Source organism: Triturus cristatus, chromosome 6 (assembly GCF_964204655.1).
Source record: "Triturus cristatus chromosome 6, aTriCri1.1, whole genome shotgun sequence".
Taxonomy (NCBI): Eukaryota; Metazoa; Chordata; class Amphibia; order Caudata; family Salamandridae; genus Triturus; species Triturus cristatus.
Genome location: NC_140589.1, coordinates 1,328,750,981 through 1,328,773,075, shown reverse-complemented (window position 1 = coordinate 1,328,773,075; position 22,095 = coordinate 1,328,750,981). Strand labels below are relative to the sequence as shown.

General features: G+C 45.6%; 1 protein-coding gene across 4 annotated transcripts in view; it reads right to left on the bottom strand.

Moving 5' to 3' along the window:
• Positions 1–22,095, bottom strand: part of NINL (ninein like) — a 441,695-nt gene that overhangs the window by 53,513 nt on the left and 366,087 nt on the right. For all 4 annotated transcript variants that reach the window (XM_085612328.1, XM_085612329.1, XM_085612330.1 and 1 more), the window contains 2 exons: positions 9,804–9,887; positions 7,050–7,133 (listed from right to left, as the gene is read on the bottom strand). In XM_085612328.1, the coding sequence (XP_085468454.1) occupies positions 7,050–7,133; positions 9,804–9,887 (168 nt within the window). The remainder of the gene's footprint in view (positions 1–7,049; positions 7,134–9,803; positions 9,888–22,095) is intronic.

Here is a 22,095-nt window from a genome sequence, read left to right as displayed (position 1 = left end):
TTTAATAATTTGTTGAAAAAGGATGGTAGTGTGATAGTTTGATTTATGTGAAAAGTTGAAGTGAACTTTGGCAGGAATTTTGGGTGAGTTCTCACGAATACCTTGCCTTTGTGTCTCGCACCGTGAGTGCCTACAACTCACTTACCCTCCTTAATGATGCCACTAAGAAGACCCTCTTTAAAGTAAGGTGTTTTAGTGTGACTTTGTACATGGGCTCAAGAGTTTCCATCATCAACCCTGCTAGTACCAAGTTAAGGTTTCACTGAGGAGTAGGGACTGTTTGGCAGGAACAGCTGCTTAGCTCCTTCTGTGAATATTTTAATTAAAGGAACCCTCAGTGAAGCAATACAATAGTTTTCATCTAGTTATTTGTGAGGTACCGGACTATGACAGTGTCGTGATGCAAACGGTATTGGGATTGGTCTTTGTACCATGTTAGCTATCTTTTCCATTTAAAGGTGTTTCCTAGTGGATGGTCTCCTTGCCTCTTTATTAATACTTAATGTTGCTTTGGGCAAGTCCAAGTGCTGAAACGCCACTATTTTAGGAGCCATGCCATAGATGTAGGTCCCACGAGCTTGGATGAAATACCTTTCCCTGTTGCTTGGATAAAGTGTCCTTTTGGTAATGGGATTTGGACATGTTGTTGGTCTGACAGTTGTAATAGGAGTGTGAAACTTAGCAGGCGTGGCCATTTTGGTGCTATCAAGATCAAAGTCATGATGAAACAAACTCAACTTTTCCAGAATCATTGGAATCAATGGCATTAGGGAAAAAGCATACATAAATATCCTGTACGTACCAACTGTTTGACACAGCATTTCCCTTTAGGTAGTAATGGTTTGATGCAAAGGACTGGCCTTTTTTTGTTTCCTTCTCTTGCAAATAGGTCCACCTAAGTTCTTCCCCAGTGCCGGAAGAGTGTGTCTGCTATAGCTTGCTTTAGCTCCCAGTCGTGAGAGTAGCTTTTTCTTCTGCATAGTATGTCTGCTCTTGTTCTCTACACCTGGGACATAATTTGCTATGAGTGAAATGTTTTTGGGGATGGGACTTTTCCATATGGGCTGAGTTGTTATGACAGTGGATATGACAGTGTCCCCTGTTTGAATATGTCTCATTACATCGCATACCAATACCATGCGTGCTACTACAACGGGGGTATTACTACGCTTTGTCAATGACAACAACATGCCATTACATCGCAAAATGTTACCACGTCTATGCCTTTACCACGCATGCCATTACAACGCAAAGCCATGCATGGTAAAGGTATACTCATGGTAAAAGTTTGTAAGGTAAGTGACTCTACCCTACCCTAAACCCTAATGTAGTACCCCTGCACGACCCTCTGCCGACCCGTCCTCTCCCTACAATAACACTACACTACCCTGCACGATCTCCCGACACTACCCTAAACCCAAAAACACTACCTCCTGCATGACCCTCCCCTGACCCCCAGTCTGGTCCCTACATTCAAACACTACCCTGCACGGCCCCCCGACACAACCCTAAAACACTACCCTACACAAACACCACAACACTACCCTAACCCCATAAACACTACTCCCAGCACGACCCTCCCCCGACCCCCAGTCCGGTCCCTACACTCAAACACTACCCTGCACGACCCCACGACACTACCCTAAACCACTACCCTACACTACACAAACACCACAACACTACCCTAAAACACTACCCTACGCTACACAAACACCACAAAACTACCCTAAACCCTAAAACACTACCAGCTGCACGACCATCGCCCTACCCCCAGTCCGGTCCCTACACTCAAACACTACCCTGCATGACCCCCCGACACTACCCTAAACCCTAAATCACTACCCTACACTACACAAGCACCAAAACATTACCCTAAACCCTAAAACACTCCCCCAGCACAACCCTACCCCCAGTCTGGTCCCTACACTGAAACACTACCCTGCACAACCCCCCCAACACTACCCTGAACCCTAAAAAGTAACCCCACCCCATGCCCAATCCCCCTTACCTCTTTCTCTTCGTGGTTCCTCTCTCCTGGTTCCAGCGTTGTCGGAGGGCCAGTGCACGTCGTTGTGAGGAAACGGAAGAGCCTCAGTTTCCTCACAACGAGCTGGAGCGCCATTACATTGCATGCGTTGTAAAAGCGCATGCGATATAATGGCATGCGTAGTAATGGCTACGTGTTGTAACGCATGCAATGTAAAGACTTGCGGGGAAACAGCCGCATTGTAATGACTGTTTCCAGGTAGAACATTGCTGTTTTGTTTTCTGTTAGAATTCGAACTGGTATTAAATTTGGCTTTTCAAGGTTTCCGATGTTAGGAAAAAGGTTTTCAGTTCCAGGTAATTTATGAGTTTGACAATTTCCTGTGTTAACCATAAACCCCTTTTCTTGACTGTACCCATATATTCACCACCCGATTTATAAGGTGTCTGTTGTTATGATGGCTAGTTGGGGGTGGTGCAGTTGTTTCTTTCACCACTATATGGGTGAAGATAACTAGTTACCTCCAGGTTCTATCTCCCCCTCTGGGGTTGCATGCCAGAAAGCTGTCTCCCTGGACCTCTTCTGCCTGCAGAGTCCCCTCTTCAAAGATGGTCAATAGCCGAGTAATGCGCAAGGTCTTTTCCACTTAGTTTGCTTTCTTCATAGCCTTTATCCACCCCCTAGGCCGAGAAGTTGACCTCCTGTAAGTGGCATGTCGAAGATATTGGATTGAGCTCCTACGTGTATTCTGAATATTGCCAGCCGTATGCTAATTGTATCAACTGTGTCTAAAGCCAACTTAAGACATGCAATGGCAATGTCTTTCCCCCTTCTAACACGCTTTTTGCTCATGTCTGATATTCTTCTGGAAGACGAGCGAAGAGCTCTTCCATGTCCTCCCAATGCTGATGTGCATGTCTAAGAGGGCATTTGAATTGGTTATGCGTCGCAGCATTGCCATTGCCTTTTTCATTTTCCTTCCTACTGCTTATAGCCTCTTATTTTATTTGTGAGAGCCTCAAGGACACTTGAGACATGGCCCTTTTCCTTGCCATACACTCAGTGAGTCTGATTTCACGAGGCCCTTTTGGAATCATGATGGATACTTTATACTTCTTTTCAAATTGAGGGAACATGACCTTAGCAGTAACTGGCCCGTTAACAGCATCTTTACCCTGCTGTACTAAACTTGGTAGCATGGGTAATATATGTTTTTCTTATATACAGCATTTAGGGCCTCTAGTCTAGGAGAAAACAAATATCCTCCTTCTCTATCTCCATTTCCACTCTGAAGGCATCAGCAGCCTTTTTAACTACCTGTGGTCATTGTGAAGTCATCTGGGGGAGACAGCCTCAAGGGATATGTGTCTGTCGGTTCCTGAGGTGAGCCTGCCCCAAATCTTGCCACGAAGTATTCTACATGTGAAACCCCAAGTCTTCAGAGTCCACTTGTGTTCGAGCGTATTACTTCTGCAACAAGTCTATGTTGTGTTCAATTTCATATTACAGCTCCTGTTGTGTAGTTCACGCGTCACTTTGTGGTCTTCAAATCCCTAACACCTTTGGTTTTTATGCGGAGCTAAGATTTCCTCAAAGGCTTTCTGCTTCAATATAGGCCCTCAATTTCAGCCTCCAACGCCCTTTTCTTCCTCTTGACTTCAACAACATCAGAGATTTTACTGTCCCCTTGGGACTTTGCTTTGAAGGGTACTTGTCCCTCCTTCCCTCTTTGTCCTCGATCATGTTCTGAAGTCAGGGCAATGCTCTTTGGTGCCTCCTTACCGGTACATTTGTCTCATCTAGATTGAGCTCCTATTACTGCCATTCTTTTGTGCATCAAAGGCTTGATTTTCTGTGGCACAGCTTTGCTCCAGGGCGCCTAGTTCAGCACCATAGGCAGTACCTTGGATGTCTTATGTTTGGGCCCCTCTGTGGATATACGGCCATGGTTTAGGGTCACTTTCTATGACCTCCATTCTAACTATGAGGACCCAATCGTTGTGTTCCCCATGAGCTCCTCTGCCAGGACGTGCTCGTCAGAGAGACCCATTTCCTTCATCGACGGGCACTCCTCTTCAGCTTTCCTAATTCTGACAGCCCCACCGTGTCTGCTGTGGTCCAATCTGATTGAAAACATTTGTCTCCCTGCACAATCTTCGGCTTAAAAAGTGAGTGAGCATGGGAAGCAATGCTCCAATATATGGTTTCTAGGGAGGAAAAACATAGAGACTAGATGCTCATTATTCAACAGCAAACTTTCCACGGCCGTTCGGGCAGAATTGGAAGATCATGCTCATGCTCTAAAAATATGGTTAAGACCCCCTGAGATTCCATGTTGAATAGGTATGGTCCTCAGACTACATCAAAGCTCTTTCTGACAAACCCTGAGGAAACCTCTCTCTAGCATGAAGCGTTGATCCAGATGATCTGTTTCAAGTACCTTATATCTCTTCTTTGAGATACTGTCAATGATCCTCTATGAAGAAAATAATCTATCATGGTGCGCGCACACAGGGGCATCGTGGGATTATGGTCGACATCACACAAGGGCCCCCACTATGTTGACATCCACTCACTAACCTACAAAGCATTGTGTTACTTAACTTGCAAGCCACTGTTTGTAGCATGTAGTGCTTAGATTCAGATCCTCTGCATACTCCTTCCATCTAGTGTTGAGCTTAGACGTATGCAAGTTGTTTTTTTTCTAAGAAGATCTTTCGGGTCATGAGGTTTAAGGACTCTTCCTTTAGATGGAAATGCACATTGCCACCGGACCCATTGTTAGATTCGGTGATGTGGGTTCACAAACGCCCCGTACTGAGATCTATCAAAGGTCCCCATCACCTTGGCTTTATCCGTGTTAGTTTCTCGAGCATCTGATTCAACTGAGGTTTCAACTGATGTTTGCTATCAAATGGCAAATTTAACAGATGCTGTTTGAGTTCTGTCTTTAAACCAGAGACACGGAGCAAGACACGACGCCAGACAAGAATGCTGGCGTGAACGCCTCTGGCCGCAGTGTTGGCTGCATCGAGAACAAAGCAGATTGTGGTGCTGCTTTCAGCCACAAGCTTTTAACCACACTGGTCATATTGTTTAAGGAGGAGTTCCTCCATTTCGTCCCAATGTGATCTGTTGTACGTGGCGAGCAGGCCCACTGTGTTTGCAATTCACCAGTGTGTGCCAGATGGCACTGCCACTCTTTGCCCGCTCATTGATCTTTTGCTCTCTTTATACAGAGGTGAAAATTGTGTTGTACCTTAGGTATTAGCGTGATTTTGCACCATGTGAACCACAAATGAGTCACATGGAATATGCCTGCACCTGTAAGGTGAATCATTTATACTTATTGTCTACTGTCGGCATGACAACCTGGGTTTTGACCAGCTCCTGGAATGTGCCAGGTGCAATCTTTACCATCTTTACCATTCTCTTAATGTGGGGAGAAACTGGAGGGTATACTGTGTTTTGGAGAGTATTTTGACCAGGAAGACATCGTCTTGCTGGCCGACATGGATGTCTACTTAATGGTATGTACCTGCTTTGTGGATGTCCTTGTGATAGGAAGTAATATCATTCAGCAGGGTTGGTTTAGCTGGATAGTGGCCAGGGTCTGGGTCACCTGGGGCATCAACGTCATTGTCATCCCACAAGTCTTCCCTCAGTACTGAATACAGACCTGGTGGTGGTCAGTTCAGGGGAATTTGGAATGACACTGGGGCCAGTACTAGAAGGCAGTCCCTACCATCGCTAACCCAGCATTGTCAACCAGAAGGTAGTGGTGGCGAGGGGAGGGAGGCCCCAAAAAGGGTCTGAGGTCTCGGTTGAATGCCCGGAGGGTGGTGTGGGTGTTGGATTAAAGTTGGCAGCGATGACCCAGGATTGCATGAAGATTGTCTCAAAGCAACCAGAGACGAACATAAGGCGCTATTAGGCCCTGAACACAGAGCCCGATTGGTACATGTCAGATCCTAATGGCAGAAAAAACGATCTAATAATGGAGCCAAATGCCCATACACATTACCAACTAAAGCAGGATTCACTATACCGTGTGACTCAAAAGACTTCTTTAAGGAAAAACAACATGCAGAGTATGGAGAGTATGTATATACACAGTCACACATGCTACAAGCATGCTTGTTCTAAAAAACCATTAAATGACAGAATTGTGAAAAGCTTGTGAATCTAGAAGAGATTTTATGCTGTAAAACCTATGTTACTTTCAGAACTCATCTCAAAGGCTGGTGGCTGCAGCTCACTCAAAGTAGTAACAGGAATCAGTGTGGGTGGTTTAGTCTTTCGGCAACCTTTGGTATTGGAAGACAGTGGTGGAGTGGAGAAAGTGGTGGTCAGGGAGTGTAGAGAATCTTGGGTCTGTCTCGACATCTACGACGATGTGGAGAAGAATGAATTGCAAATCCATTTGTGTGCACACACCATAACCAACCCAAAGTGGTGTTCAACAATTCTATTTACATTGCCACCTCAGTGGTTCTGCAACTGTTTTGGACAATCTAGAATGAGCAGTATATGATGCAACCTTGCATGCCTAGGAGGCTTCTTTGTGCACTCACAATCCGTACCGCGCATTTCCCCTTCACATGTGCATCTTTGGTATTTTCTATGCTCATTCCCTTAAATGCTTTGCATCTTTTTACTTTGTGATTCACCTTAATTGTAATATTCTACAGCTATATCTGGCCTATCACCTTTCTGTCTTCCTATAAGTCCTCTTTATCTACTCTTGGCAATATTGATATTGTTGTTGTACTAACCTTTTGTTGCCTCCTACACATTTCGGGATACACTGCCCACTACGTTCCATTCTCTTGATTCCCCATCAGGAATATGTAAAACTGTGGTTATTACAAATCCTTTGTTACTCAAGGATACCGGGAGCTATTAGGGCTAGCCATGGTTTGAGCCACCATGATTTCAGCTTCCCAACAGCAACTTGACAGTAATGTACATAGTTTGACACAATCAACACATTTGCTGTTAGTGTCCTTTAATCTTATCAATAAACATTTGCACTCCCACACACCACGCCTCATTTTCTAACCTGCTTTTTATTTTCATCAACTTCTTGAAGTACATCCTTTTTCTCTTGTTGTAGCTGCAGCAGCTGAAATGTTAAGTTTGCAACCTATTTTGAATGAAAAGACAACATTCATATACAGCACTGGTCTCCGTTTAAAGAAATAAATCAGCAGCAAAAATGCTCAGCATACAAAAAATGTTTCACAGAGTTTTCTCACATGTACTTATTTTGCCATAATATCAGATAAAACAAATGTAGCTCATATCACTGCTCAAAAGATTGACACTGCTTGTAATACTCTTCCTCCAATGCATTTTGAGTTCACACTGTAACATGGAGCAAGCATATAGGATTAGTTTAAGATTACATTATGACTCACTGTCATTATGGGTACTATATTCTGGTCTAGAATCTGTTTTCCCCCAACAACAGTAATTTCGAACTTTCCTCCAACTGAATTAATTGAGGTGAACCAAAACTAGAGCTTCAATAATGTGCTGCTCTGTTAACTGAATGTCCAATAGTGGAAATGGTCTCAGATGCCTAATTTATGTATAATGTAGCAGTGTCCTAAATGTTGCATTAATTACATGGGATTCTAAAGTGAGTCAAAAGTGCAATCCTCTTCCTTTTTCGCTTTTCAAAAAAACAAATGGCAGCTCAGGTCACTAACCTAAATTGCAATTGTTACATCCACAGAGAAATCATCTACGTTTCAAAGCAATATTTCAAAAAAGGACAGGCGTGGTACTACCCTATATGGATTCTATACCAATATCCTGGGCTGGCAACATTATGAAATCAATATCTTCAGTGTGGACGGCTTCTGAGATGTCAAATATGTGTATACCTTCAGATACACATTGAGAATCTGGAACACTTAAAGAAAAAAATTGTAATTCACAATTTTATATTTTGGTCACTTTTAGAATGAAGGGTCTGGTTGCTAAGTGGATTTTTGCTAAACAACGCAGTGGCGCCATATTCTGTCTATAAATGCTGTGATGGATTTAGACGACTGATGAGACCATTCCAATTCTAAGAGGAAGGATGCATTATATGTAGAAAAAGTTTGAAAAGATAACCTAATCTTGCAAGTCCTTTTCTTTTTCCACACTAGGATGTACACAACATGAAGTACCATAGAAACAAAGATGAGGTCAAACATAAAAATACTTGAAAAAAGATTGATCTTAGTGGGATGGACCACAAGAGCATTTGCCTCGAACTACAGAGACAGAGATGCTTAAGGCAAGAATGAAATAGGCTGAAGGAGGCCCATATCTGAAAACAGATGCAGACCAAGAATCTCTCACCCAAAAACTCCAGACTTCAGGTTCCGTTCACCACCTCACATAAGATCGTCTGGATCTACTGTCACACAACAGTACTCCAGCCCAAGGAACAGAAGCTGAGGATGAGGCTGGCATTATGATATCCAGAGAGGGAAACCAGTAGGGATGCTGCCACTGACATAAAAATGGATAACTACAGAAGCAGTATGCAGCATCTTGATGTCCCTGTTCTTAACACATGTCAAATGCTGGTTAGCAGTAGCCCAGAACAAAGGAAATCATTAGACCTCGGAGAAACCAAAGAGGTTATAAATCCAGAAATGTAGTTTGCTGTCAGAAGTTTTTCTCAACTGGTATTTGCAGAGGAGAGAGCTGCATATTCTACAACACACACAAGAGGGAAAGACACAACAGCTGTATTAAGAGGAAAAAATGATGTTTCTTTTACTTTTCTCGTTATACAAATAGCAAAATCATTGCAATATCAGCAGTGTATCAATGAAAGGTTGCTCTAGGAGAGTGCGCAGGGAAAGAAGTGCTCCTGTGTAAAATTAGTGAGAGAAGGACAATTCAAAGGAAACTTATTGAAAAACAAAGCGTTACAATTCACAGTGGACACTGGCAGGGATTATGTGGAGAACGGTATACCAGTGTGGGTGGGCCTGTACACAAGACAATGCTTGTTATTTATTTTTGTGACACTGTAGTGTGGGCCCTGGCTTGAGGGACTACGGTGTCTAAAAAATTATTAAAAAGAGCAACTTTTCATTAATACACTGCTGATATTGCAATGATTTTGCTATTTGTATAACAAGAAAATAAAAAGAAATATAATTGTTTCCTCTTAATACAGCTGTTTTGTCTTTCCCTCTGGTGTGTGTTGTAGAATATGCAGCTCTCTCTGCAAATACCAATTGAGAACAACTTCTGACTCAGCTAATTGAATTGCTGGAGTCATAACCTCTTTGGTTTCTCCGAGGAGTAACATTAGGACCACTTGTTGTTTGTATGGCATTATATCTAGGTCTGCTGACATATATTGGGTTACCCCATTTGTTTTTAATGATAGGACACAGTAAAAAACACCACTATTGTCAGCAGATGCGAAACTACAAAGCAAACCTTTTTTTAAATACGTTTTGGAACATACTGAACTACCTTTTACGGTGCAAATGTAGTGCTTACTATGTATGTACAGGCATCTGGTCAGACAAACAAGGTGCTGTTAATTTCATTGTAGTTCTAGGCTTTTATTCTTCAATGCGAAATGCACATCCAATATCAATGTCTCAAGTAACCAAGTCATACAAAATGGCTGCACAATTCAAGATGCTACTATGATAAATTTTGTGAGGTATCTGAAAGATGAGTGGCCTCCAAATACTGCCACTTGCATTAAGACAGCGCTTAAGGGTCAGCTACCACCAGTCTTTATGCTACACATATATTTCTGAACATAGCAACAATGTCTTTTTCTAACCTGCTTCTTGTTTTCTTCTGATTGTTTTAGTGTTTCTTCTTTCTCCTGTTGAAGCAGCTGATGCTGATAAGTCAAGTTTGCAACCTGTTTTAGATAAATGATAATATCTTATTGTCAGTCTCAATTTGAAAGAATACATTTAATTACAATTGAACAACTCCATTTGTTTTAGATGTTCTTTTCTTTTGCAATATAATTATTTAAATTAGGGACGTCAAGGGTTCGATACTTGCCATATTTTTAGTCTTGTTGTTTTTAAGATAAATGTGTATCTAACAAATGTCAATGGAAATTGTTTCCATAGACTCTGGTTATTTTGAAAATCTAGTAAGGCTCCGCACTGCGGGACCTTTGGTGGACATCACTGTACATAGATAGCTTAACTCTGACCATAATAAGAAAAGAGGGGTTATGTTTCCCTTTAAGAATGTAAATTGTAATCATCATGATTTTCATACAAATGTACCAAACTGTGGAACAAGTGTGTGGTCTATCCTGGAACAGTGCAAAGAGAACAACTGATGGGCAGAATGCTGAACAATGTCAAACACTCAAACCCAGTTAGAGATCTGGGCTTAAAGCCATCGATTTTTTGCTCACATCGCCATTCGAGTTTGGACCCAGCCACATGCAAATCAGTCTTGACCTTGACCCTGCTCCCCATGGGAACAGTCCAGCCATACTGCCAGTCTGCCATCTAGTATAATCACTGTATAAACAGATGTCTTCTTCTCCGCCCTTACAGTTACTCATATTTAGAAAACAGTGTCAAGTCTACATAACAATCTTCAACCACTGGAGTTCTAAATCTTTAGGATCTGGTTATTCCCTTAGTTCCATGACCCACTGCTACATCAAGTTGGTAGCATATCATTCAAAATTGCCATGATTGGCGAGGAATGGACAGGTTTTTCAACCACCTAGTTAACCGTGTCAATACCCGCTTTCCATAAACATTCAACCCGGATACATTTCCACAATACAGGGAAAAGTTGCTCATGTCTTTAACACACAACACAAGCATACAACAGATCCATTCACAGACAATTTAGCTTTTCGTGCTGATGTTCGTGATGTATGGAACAGTACTAATTGTTGGTTGAAACTAAGGTTAAGATATATACCTCCATTAACTTACATTTTTTATCATTAATATGCTCATTGATGTCGGCCTTCCAATTGTCCTTAGGTATCTACTTTCTAAACAATGTAAACAACAGATTACCTGACCTGGGAAGGATGAAAGGCTGAGCTGCCCTTGAATGAGTGCCCTGCAAATCACAGTAGATGTCAGAAGCGAGCATTATGTCCTAGACATATTATGCAGACTCTACGGATATGGGGAAGATATGGTTGCTCCTCCAAACATCTTCAATTCCAATGGACTTGGATTAAGAAAACAACCAGATAAAGAGCTCTCTTGGCTTCTATCATACTTTTTGTTGAATAATGTTGAGAGGAATACAATTTAATACTAGCAACAGAATTATAAGGGAAGGCATGGCAGAAGTGAAGTACACTGGAGTTTACTGGGAAGTATGAAACCTTGGAACGCATAGAAAAAAAAGGCAAGAACATAATGGTATATGGTGGCAAGAAAAATCATACGCACACACAAGTAGTGTCTGGGCAGCGTGGCAGTACAGAATGAAGACAAGAAAGTTATTAAGGGACACTTCAAAGAGAACACATGGCTTCACAGATAGCAAGATGCTGTGGATGCATCCTCAAATTAACAATCGTTACCACACTCACTGAGCACACTTCATCATATGTCTTGCCTAAAAATGGATGTTAGTAATTACAAAGCTCAATGGTATTCTCAGCAATCTTTTTAGGATTTCAGGAAAGAATGAGAGTTTAGGAGAGACTGCTAAGGGAAGACACCTTCTTTTTTTTAGCTAAAGTACCCTAAAATAAAATTAACAATTTTGAAAATGGCAGAGATTTTCACACATGGGCATCTTGGTTGGTCATGTACAGGAGTTCTGGGCAGATTGCTACATTGTCCGCAAGTGCATGGTGTTCCCATGACTGCTTTGACTACGAATGGCCGCAGAGGTGGCCAAAAAAACCAAACAGAATCTTTTACAGTTCTGTGTTTCTTCCAATGTAGCAGCTGATGTGGATAGACATGTTTGCAACCTATTGTGAAGAAAAACAGAAAATCTACAGGCATCATTGGTTTTACTTTAAAGAGAGGGAGAAAATATTAATAACTGTTTCACAGAGATATTTTTCTACTGGGATTAAAAACACAACTGTTAAACCACAGAAATAATTATCCAATGTTAGTCCCAAACAGCCCTGTCAAAACAGGTAACTATTGTGTTAAGAAAATAAACTGTTTCTCTTTAAACCACTTAATGTACAGAAAACTTTATTTTTCCAGTCCTTAATAATTTTGTACTATACTTTACAATGAGAAAATATAATTTGTGGGACGATTGTAGCTTACATTGCTGAGCTTGCATACACAAATTATAAAGCACCTGGAACCTCTGTAGCGCACTTAAACCTACCTCAAAACGTGGGCAGACCCAAGACCCCAAAATTTGAAATTTAATACAACAAAACAAATTATACAATGGTCTGTGTCAGGGATGCAAGGCAAAACTATGCTTATGATCAAAAATGTCTTAGGTCCACAGCCTTGATTACATGCTTCAGTTAAAGGCACGCAATACAGCATTGCACAAAAGAACTATTAAAATCATGCAATAGTGTGTGTGAAAGGCTACACATAGCATAGTTACTGTACTTTGCAGCAAGGCATTGGTGAAGTATGAAATTACTATTAACTGTTTACATTCCTTCACAGCACTGATTTGGCTGGAAATCTCAAATGCATGAGATGAAATTCAGAATGTGGATATTGTCAAGCCGCGTATGAAACAGGTGACTCTGTGAAAAAAAGAGTCTTGGGGTAATGTACGCTATTTCATCAGTTTAGGAATCTAACTGTCCTTGATCTGTTTGGTGGTGGTAGCGGAGGACTATTTATGGGTCTGATTAATTGCAGTTCAGTTTTTATTCACAGTCTGCCCCTACAGCCTTAATGTAAATAAAAAAACTATTACTTATCACCAAGGAAGTTGCTAAATACCTGGAAACTGTACTGATTGCTTATATTTGTTTGCTTTACTATGCCCATTCCTTGTAGCCATCTTGTGCAGGTAAACCTGCATTTTACAGCACCTGATTGTTTGGCACAGGTGCTGGCAAAATGTCAAGCAGTGCAGTAATGACTAGGATAAATATTACATGGCCCAAAATTATTTTCACAGGCTTCCACTACAATAAGTAGAGAGTTAAATGTCATCATGTCTTGAAACTCTTTAAACCACAATTTAGTAGGTTTTGCAAACATACTTTGAGGCAGGGGCGTAAATACACTGAGATCAGTAATACCACTATCTAAAAAGCAATCCGATGAAAAAGATTGAAAAGACTGTGAGGTTTTAAAATAACATTTACCTTCAGTTATACTTTTTCTGATGAATCTCCATATTATTTATCAACTTTTCGATATCACTAGTCATCAGCTAGATCTACAAATAATTTAGACTCTTACAATGGATCCTAAGTGGTACTGAGGGGCATTAGCTGAGAAAGTGTGCACGTCTCACTGAATATGAAGTATCAGCTATATACAAGCGCCTGTCAGCACCCATTATGACATCAGTTCTATCCAATTTTCAAGCCTCACAAATGTGAGGATAAAAAGGTAGGGAGAAACAGAATGTATTTAGAAACAGATGACCCAAAGACTTGTGGAATCTCTAAAGCAGCTAGGCCTATGCCATGCGAGTATTCCCAAAAGAATGCCTAGCATACAGCATGATGTTTATTGTGTAATGTAACCTTTTTAAACTCTAAACCTGAAGGCACAATGTTGTGACATCTGGTTAAAACACTCACCCATTCTGCTAGGAAAGCATGCTCTCCGTGGAAGGCTCTATAGAGGGAACAGGGTGAGCTCAAGGAGATACCTCATCATCCTTACCCAATCTGGATCAATTGGTATCCCCTCCATCTAAAGTAAGGACACCTTTCTGATCAGATGAGGAATGGAACATTTAGTTCCATTGTTGGTTAAGACTCACACCAATCAATTTTGTAACATCTGTAGGAAGGAAGCCAGAGCAAGTCAAACACCTACCCACATTCTAAAGGAATTTCATTGGCTTACCCCTGAAGCAAGAATCATATTTAAAATAGATATCATGTACAAAACACAACATACCACTTACTTTCCTTCATGAAGGAAAGTAAGTGGTGTGTTGTGTTTTGTACATGATATCTATTATGAAGGGAAATAATTAAAAAAGGCAAATCCCATCTCTAGAAATTTCCAAGACCAGAAAAAAAACTCTCAACCACGCTTTTTCATGGCAAGAACTATGATTTGGAGCCACAGCACTAAATCCTAGCATGCCTCTCCTCCAAAAGGCCCCAAAGGCTCAGCTTTTTGAATCTAATCTAGAGCATGTTCTATCCCACATTACTCTTTTCTGGAATCCCTTTGAGATGGCTAATTCTTACCAAATGTTGTCAACATTTCATCTATCACTAGCCACTGTTGAACTGTTAAGTCTTTCCTTGTTAATTGTACAGTGCTCCACAGTAAATGCTGCCAGGTGCTCTCTGTTAGACCTGTCAGCCCTTTGGGTGGTCCCTCCTCATCATTATTTATTTTGTCCCACTTTTGCCTCAAACCCTGTTATAATTTTTCCTTTTTGGGAACCACCAGACTTTTTAGTGTTGATGCAGGGTCAGGGAGCCATTTTCCCTACCCCTGGAACTTCTGTCTGAGGGCCTGAGACACAAAATGGTGGCCACCCATTGTCACCTGTGACATCATCAGAACCCACTGGAGATTTCTAGAACCTTCCGTAACATTCTGGAACCCTGTGAGAGTGAGAGGCAGTTTAGAATGTTGGGAGGCCATCTCAGAGTGGCAGTTGGCATCTGACTAGAGAGGAGAGAGGACCAGTTCAGAAGGAGGTCGGAGTAAGGCAGCAGGGGTGGAAACCAGTGCTTGGAGTGGGGTCCAGAAACCCACCCTTGATGCTAGTCCCTACTGACCAAGCCCAGCCTAGAGCCCTGTGTGGGACCAAGACCAGAAAAACCATCTTAAGGACCTAAATATTGTGAAGAGGCCTTAAAGAAGAAGACCAGCAAGCTCCTGACCTGTTTAGCGGTGTCCTCCTGGAGTCCTGACGTCGAGAAGCCTGGAGACCTGAGGCCTGAGGTGGAGAAGCGACGCTGACAGAAAGCAGACGTCGTACCCGGAGCCGTCAGAGGTCGAGAGAGGGCGCCGACGGAGGTCGTGGAGAGGCACCGGAGGTCGAGCAAGGAGTCACCTGAGGTCGAGGTGAAGCGCGCCGGAGGTCGGGAGTGGAGATCGCACTCCGGAGTCGCCGGAGATCGAGGTGAAGCGCGCCGGAGGTCGGGAGTGGAGATCGCACTCCGGAGACGCCGGAATCTGAGGTGAAGCGCGCCGGAGGTCGGGAGTGGAGGTCGCACTCCGGAGACACCCGGAAGCGGGGAGACCGTGACCCTGCGACGCCGGAAGGCGACATCGAGCCGGAGCAGCCCAGCGACATCGAGCCGAAGCCGCCCAGCGACACCGAGCCGAGGCCGCCCAGCGACATCGATCCGGAACCGCCAGCGACATCGATCCGAAGCCGCCCAGCGACACCGAACCGGAGCCGCCCAGTGACATCGAGCCGGAGCCGCCTCACGACATTGACACGGCGCCGAGCGGAGCCGATCATCGTGAAAAGGGCAGTAAGTGGTAGAAAGGGCATCTGAGGCCCTGTGGAGCCCTAAAAGACCATTCTAGGGGCTAGAGGGGTGTTAGAACCAGCCTGGGAGTGCCAGGGGTGAACTGAGACTGGTGCAGTGACCTCTGTGAGGGGTTGTGTATTTTGGGAGAGCCAGATCCTTAGGTTACCCTTATTCTACCTCAGTTCAGGCCCAGCCTTGACCAATCTAGGTGGGACACCCCCCATGTCATCCAAATGACCACAAGCTGTACTTGGGCATAGTAAAACCAAACTACCTCAGGAAAGTGATGTGAACTGTAATTGTCATTAATTGTGTTATTTAAGTTATTGAAGGTGCTTTATTTATTGACTGTATTTATTGTCTGACTGTATTTATTCCTGCATTGTATTTATTGTCTGACAGTATTTATTAGCCATTTGTATTTATTGCACCCCTATTTATTCCTTGCTTATTTATGAACTGATCCTATTTATTGAAACCCCACTGTGGTATTATTTAGTTGACCTGCTATTTTCAAGAAAAGTCTTATGGTATTGTATGTATGTTTTGAAACCTGCAACTAAGAGAAAATAAGATAAAGACAAACTACTTTCTTTCATAATTTTTACGGTATAGTGTCGTTTTTGGAACGGATGAACGCATGGTTATTGTGAGGGTGTGACGTACGCTTAACACGGTGCCTGACCCCCAACCGCTCGAGCCAAGCTACCATTGTGCTGGGAACCTGGTGACTGCTAACCCGGTTGCCCGGTTTCCAACATAAAATTGGTGTTCAGCGGTGGGATAGAGCTGTGCTTGCGTCCACTCGACAATAACTGTGGGTAGTCCATAGGCCTACACCGGGAGTTTTCTCCAAGCGGACTTCCTAATTTTGAGTTTTGTTTTTTCTAAATTTACTTCTGGTGGTGGGAGGAGGTATTACAAAAGGTACCCTCCTGCATAGCTTCTGTAAGCAACTGTCTTCTATCCTGAGTGGGCAAAATGGAGTTTGTATTGGAAGATGTGGAAACTTATACTGTGGCCCAACTCAGGGAGTTTTGTGAGCGAGAGGGGGTGTTTTGTCCCCAAGGTGCAAAGAAGGGTGAACTCCAGACCAGCTTAAGGGCTTGGGGGGAGGCACGACGAGAAAGTAAGGTTGAGAAGGAGGACAGGGATGGAGAGCCTGACAGCGAGGAGGCTGGTTTGTACCAACCTGAGGTGGGGAACCTAGTAGCGGGGCCCAGAACACTTTCAAAGAAGGGCAGCAGTGTCTCTAGCAACGGCTTATTAGAAGCAGAATTCACTGACCGGAGGGAGAAAAGACAGCTCACATGGGATTTGGCGAAGCTGGAGAAAGAAAAGGAGGAACGGAGGATGGCTCACGAGTTGAGGCTCAGGGAGATAGATCTCCAGATCCTACGGGTCGGGGCACACCCTGTTCCTAGTGGTGGCAGCGAAGAAAGAGAAATCACCAGGGAATCCAAACCCTATTTGCCAAAAGACAAAGGGCCATATGTATCAAAGGGTTTTACCCATTCTGTGTCTAAGGGAAAATGTGTTCATACATATGGCCCATAGTAGCTAGCTATAGTGCGGGTGATGATATCGCCAGGTGGCTAGCGGCCTATGAGATCTCATTAAGAGTCCATGGGGTTCCAGAGAAATATTGGGGAGGGGGATTGTATAAATACATGCCTCCAGCTGGCAGGGATACATTATTGGCCCTGGAGCAGGATGAGCAGACCCATTACCCCACCATGAAAGTGGCGCTCGTGAGGAAGTTTGGACTAACACTCGAGAAGTACAGACAGAAGTTCCGGGGTAGCCACAAACTGGGCACACAGAATTGGGTGGATTTCCTGGACTATGCAAAGAAGGCATTAGAGGGTTGGATACAAGGCAGTGAGGTGAGGGACTACGAGGGGTTGTTTGATTTGATGTTGAAGGAACACCTGCTCGAAAAATGTTTCCCTGAACTGCGTCAACACCTGGTGGATAGCAAGCTGACCAATCCCCGGAAGCTTGCTGAGGAGGCGGACATTTGGGCTAGTACCCGGGTGTCCACAAGGGGGACTGGAGGGGACTCTCAAAAGACCGGACAGGGCGCCCCCCAGAAGAAAGAGGGAGGGGAAAAGAAAACGGAGTTCTTTAAAGGCCCCCAAAATAGTTTCCAAGGGAAGGGAACAGGATTCACCCCTAGGGCTAACCCCCCCAGAAACCCTAATCCTGGCCAGAGTCAGCAGCCAAGGGTTGTCCATTGCTACGAGTGCGGTGGTGTCGGACACTATAAGGGAGATGTGAAGTGCCCGAAAAGACCACCCCCTCCCATCGGAGGAAAGGCCCCCGGAGTAGCTAGTGTAGTGCTCGGGGAGGAGATGCCCTTAGGTAAGGGAAGGGAGTGGGCGGGTGTCACTTTAGTGTCCCTGGGAGAACGGGAGATGGTTCCTAAGATCCAGGTGCCCGCAAATACCACAAAGTATGGGCAGTGGGTCACCATCAACGGCCAAAGAGGGGAGGCTCTGAGAGACACAGGAGCCAGTATGACTATGGTACGTAGCCAACTGGTGTCTCCAGAGCAGGTGATTCCCCATGTACTCCACCCTGCCGCGATGGCTGACGGCAGAATGGGTCACTATCCGGTGGCCGAGGTTCCATTTGAATGGGAAGGGGTTGCAGGTTTACTTCGAGTTGCCGTAAGCCCTGCCGTGCCAGTCGATTGTCTGCTGGGGAATGACATGGAGCATAATGCTTGGAAGGAGGTGGAATACCGGACTCATGCTGAGATGCTGGGTACACCTGACTGGGCCTGTGTCAGCACAAGGTCTGCGACTACCCGGAGAGGGAGTTCGTTTAGGCGGGAGCCTGGAACAAAGGCACCGCCGGCTGCCAATCAAGGGAAGAACCGAGGACAGGAGGAGCCTGCCTCGGCATCTGCGCCCCGTGTGACGGATAGGCCACCGGAGGTGGTGGACCAGGAGTCCGCGGAGGGGGATGTTACCAAACTGGATAACCTACCCATCCCGGCCGAGTGGCACGTGGAGGGAGGGCCGACCAGGGAGGAATTCTGCAAGGGCCAGAAGGAGTGTCCTACCCTTGAGGGACTGAGGCGACAGGCCGAAGCCCAGGCAGCAGGGAACGTTGAGGGGAACTACAATATTTACTGGGAGGATGGCCTCCTCTACAGTGAACCCAAGGCACCCATGCACGGTTCGTCACGGGCCTTGGTTGTCCCTCACCGTTACCGAGCCTTCCTTCTGGAATTGGTTCATGAAATCCCCTTGGCAGGACACCTGGGGCAAGACAAGACCTTTGCCCGGCTTGTCCCACACTTTTATTGGCCTCAAATGAAAGTGTCGTCCGACACCTATTGCCGGACGTGTGTGTCTTGTCAAGCCAGTGGGAAAACAGGGGTGAAGCTGAAAGCTCCCCTGGAACCACTTCCTGTCGTTAGCACCCCCTTTGAAAGGGTGGGCATCGACATTGTGGGTCTGTTAGATCCGCCTACTACAGCTGGTCACAGGTTTATCCTGGTTTTGGTGGATCATGCCACACGGTACCCAGAGGCTATACCTCTGAGGACCATTACTGCACCTGTTGTGGCTAGGGCCCTGATGGGAATCTTTACCCGAGTGGGTTTTCCCAAGGAAGTTGTGTCCGACAGGGGGACCAACTTCATGTCAGCATATATGCGGGTGATGTGGAAGGAGTGTGGAGTGACCTACCGGTTCACCACTCCTTATCACCCCCAGACCAATGGTCTGGTGGAGAGGTTCAATAAGACCTTGAAAGGCATGATCAGAAGTCTGCCTGAAAGCCTGCGGAGGAAATGGGACGTCCTCCTACCCTATCTATTGTTTTCCTACAGGGAAGTGCCACAGAAGGGAGTGGGCTTCAGCCCCTTCGAGCTTTTGTATGGGCACCCTGTGCGTGGACCTCTCAGCCTGGTGAGAGACGGATGGGAAAGAACTCCCAGAAAGCTTCCCCAGGACGTGGTGAGCTACATGCTGGCCTTCCGGAGCCAAATGGCTAAGTTGTGGAAGCAAGCTTCTGACAACTTGGAAGCCAGCCAAGCAGTGATGAAGGCGTGGTATGACCACAATGCTCACCCGGTGGAGTTGGAGCCTGGCCAGAAGGTGTGGGTGATCGAACCAGGAGAGCTGAGCGCCCTCCAGGATCGCTGGTCAGGACCCTTTGAGGTGTTGGAGAAGAAGGGTAAGGCTACCTACTTGGTGGACCTGAAGACCCCTCGTCAACCCCTCCGGGTGCTGCATGCCAACCGCCTCAAACCCCACCATGAGAGGCCCGAAGTCCTATAGTTAATGGTGACTGACGGAGCGGAGGATGTGGAAAGCGAGCCTCTCCCCGACTTATTTGCGTCTCAAGAGAAGGATGGGTTGGTGTAGGGAGTGATTCTCTCCCCGTCCCTAACTCCTGAACAGCAGGAGGACTTCCGCCAGGTCCTGGGGCAGTACTCTTCGTTGTTCTCCCTTGTTCCGAGTAGGACTCACCTGTGCGTCCATGACGTGGACACAGGAGACAGCCCACCTGTGAAGTCGAAGATCTACCGGATGACAGACAAGGTGAAGGCCAGCATTCACAGTGAAGTCACTAAGATGCTGGAGCTAGGAGTGATTGAACCTTCCAGCAGCCCCTGGTCCAGTCCGGTGGTACTAGTACCAAAAGCTGCACCACCGGGGGCCCAACCGGAACTGAGGTTCTGTGTGGACTACCGGGGACTGAATTGAGTAACCAAGACTGATGCTCATCCGATCCCGAGGGCGGATGAACTGATTGACCGGCTGGGAGCTGCCCAATATTTGAGTACCTTTGACCTTACATCCGGGTACTGGCAGATCTCTCTGACTGATGGAGCTACGGAAAGGTCAGCCTTCTCCACGCCCAAGGGCCACTACCAGTTCTGCGTGATGCCCTTTGGGCTTAAGAACGCCCCTGCCACGTTTCAGCGTCTGGTGAACCAGATCCTCGCCGGAATGGAGAGTTTCTCTGCTGCTTATCTGGACGACATTGCCGTCTTCAGTAACAGCTGGGAGGATCACTTGCGTCACCTGCAAGCTGTTCTCCAGGCCCTGAAACACGCTGGTTTAACGATCAAGGCCAGTAAATGCCAGATCGGGCAGGGGTCGGTAGTGTACTTTGGACACTTGGTGGGTAGGGGAGCGGTGCAACCGCTCCAGGCAAAAATCGAGGCAATCATGGCCTGGGAACCCCCCAAGACTCAGACTGAGGTCCGAGCTTTTCTGGGCCTCACAGGATATTACCGCCGCTTCGTGAAGGGGTATGGGACCATTGTGGCCCCCCTCACGGAGCTTACGTCCAAGAAACAACCTCGACGGGTAGTCTGGACGGAGGCTTGCCAGCAGGCCTTTGTGAAACTGAAGCAAGCCATGTGCGAGGCCCCGGTCTTAAGGGCCCCAGATTTTTCCAAGGAGTTCATTGTCCAGACGGATGCATCGGAACATGGCATTGGGGCAGTGTTATCGCAACTCAATGAAGAGGGTCTGGATCAACCCGTGGTCTTCCTATCCCGGAGACTACTTCCCAGGGAACAGAAGTGGAGTGCAATAGAGCGTGAAGCCTTTGCAGTGGTATGGGCTCTGAAGAAGTTGCGGCCATACCTGTTTGGCTCGCACTTCCTAGTTCAGACTGACCACAGACCCCTTCGTTGGCTGATGCAGATGAAGGGGGAGAATCCCAAGTTGCTAAGGTGGTCTATCTCCCTACAGGGAATGGACTTTCAGGTGGAACATCGGCCTGGAGTGGACCACGCCAATGCAGACGGTCTCTCAAGGTATTTCCGCCTTAGTGATGAGAACTCCCAAGGGGTTGGGTAGCTCTCCCCACTTTCAGCTGGGGGGGACGCGTGTTAGACCTGTCAGCCCTTTGGGTGGTCCCTCCTCATCATTATTTATTTGGTCCCACTTTTGCCTCAAACCCTGTTATAATTTTTCCTTTTTGGGAACCACCAGACTTTTTAGTGTTGATGCAGGGTCAGGGAGCCATTTTCCCTACCCCTGGAACTTCTGTCTGAGGGCCTGAGACACAAAATGATGGCCACCCATTGTCACCTGTGACATCATCAGAACCCACTGGAGATTTCTAGAACCTTCCGTAACATTCTGGAACCCTGTGACAGTGAGAGGCAGTTTAGAATGTTGGGAGGCCATCTCAGAGTGGCAGTTGGCATCTGACTAGAGAGGAGAGAGGACCAGTTCAGAAGGAGGTCGGAGTAAGGCAGCAGGGGTGGAAACCAGTGCTTGGAGTGGGGTCCAGAAACCCACCCTTGATGCTAGTCCCTACTGACCAAGCCCAGCCTAGAGCCCTGTGTGGGACCAAGACCAGAAAAACCATCTTAAGGACATAAATATTGTGAAGAGGCCTTAAAGAAGAAGACCAGCAAGCTCCTGACCTGTTTAGCGGTGTCCTCCTGGAGTCCTGACGTCGAGAAGCCTGGAGACCTGAGGCCTGAGGTGGAGAAGCGACGCTGACAGAAAGCAGACGT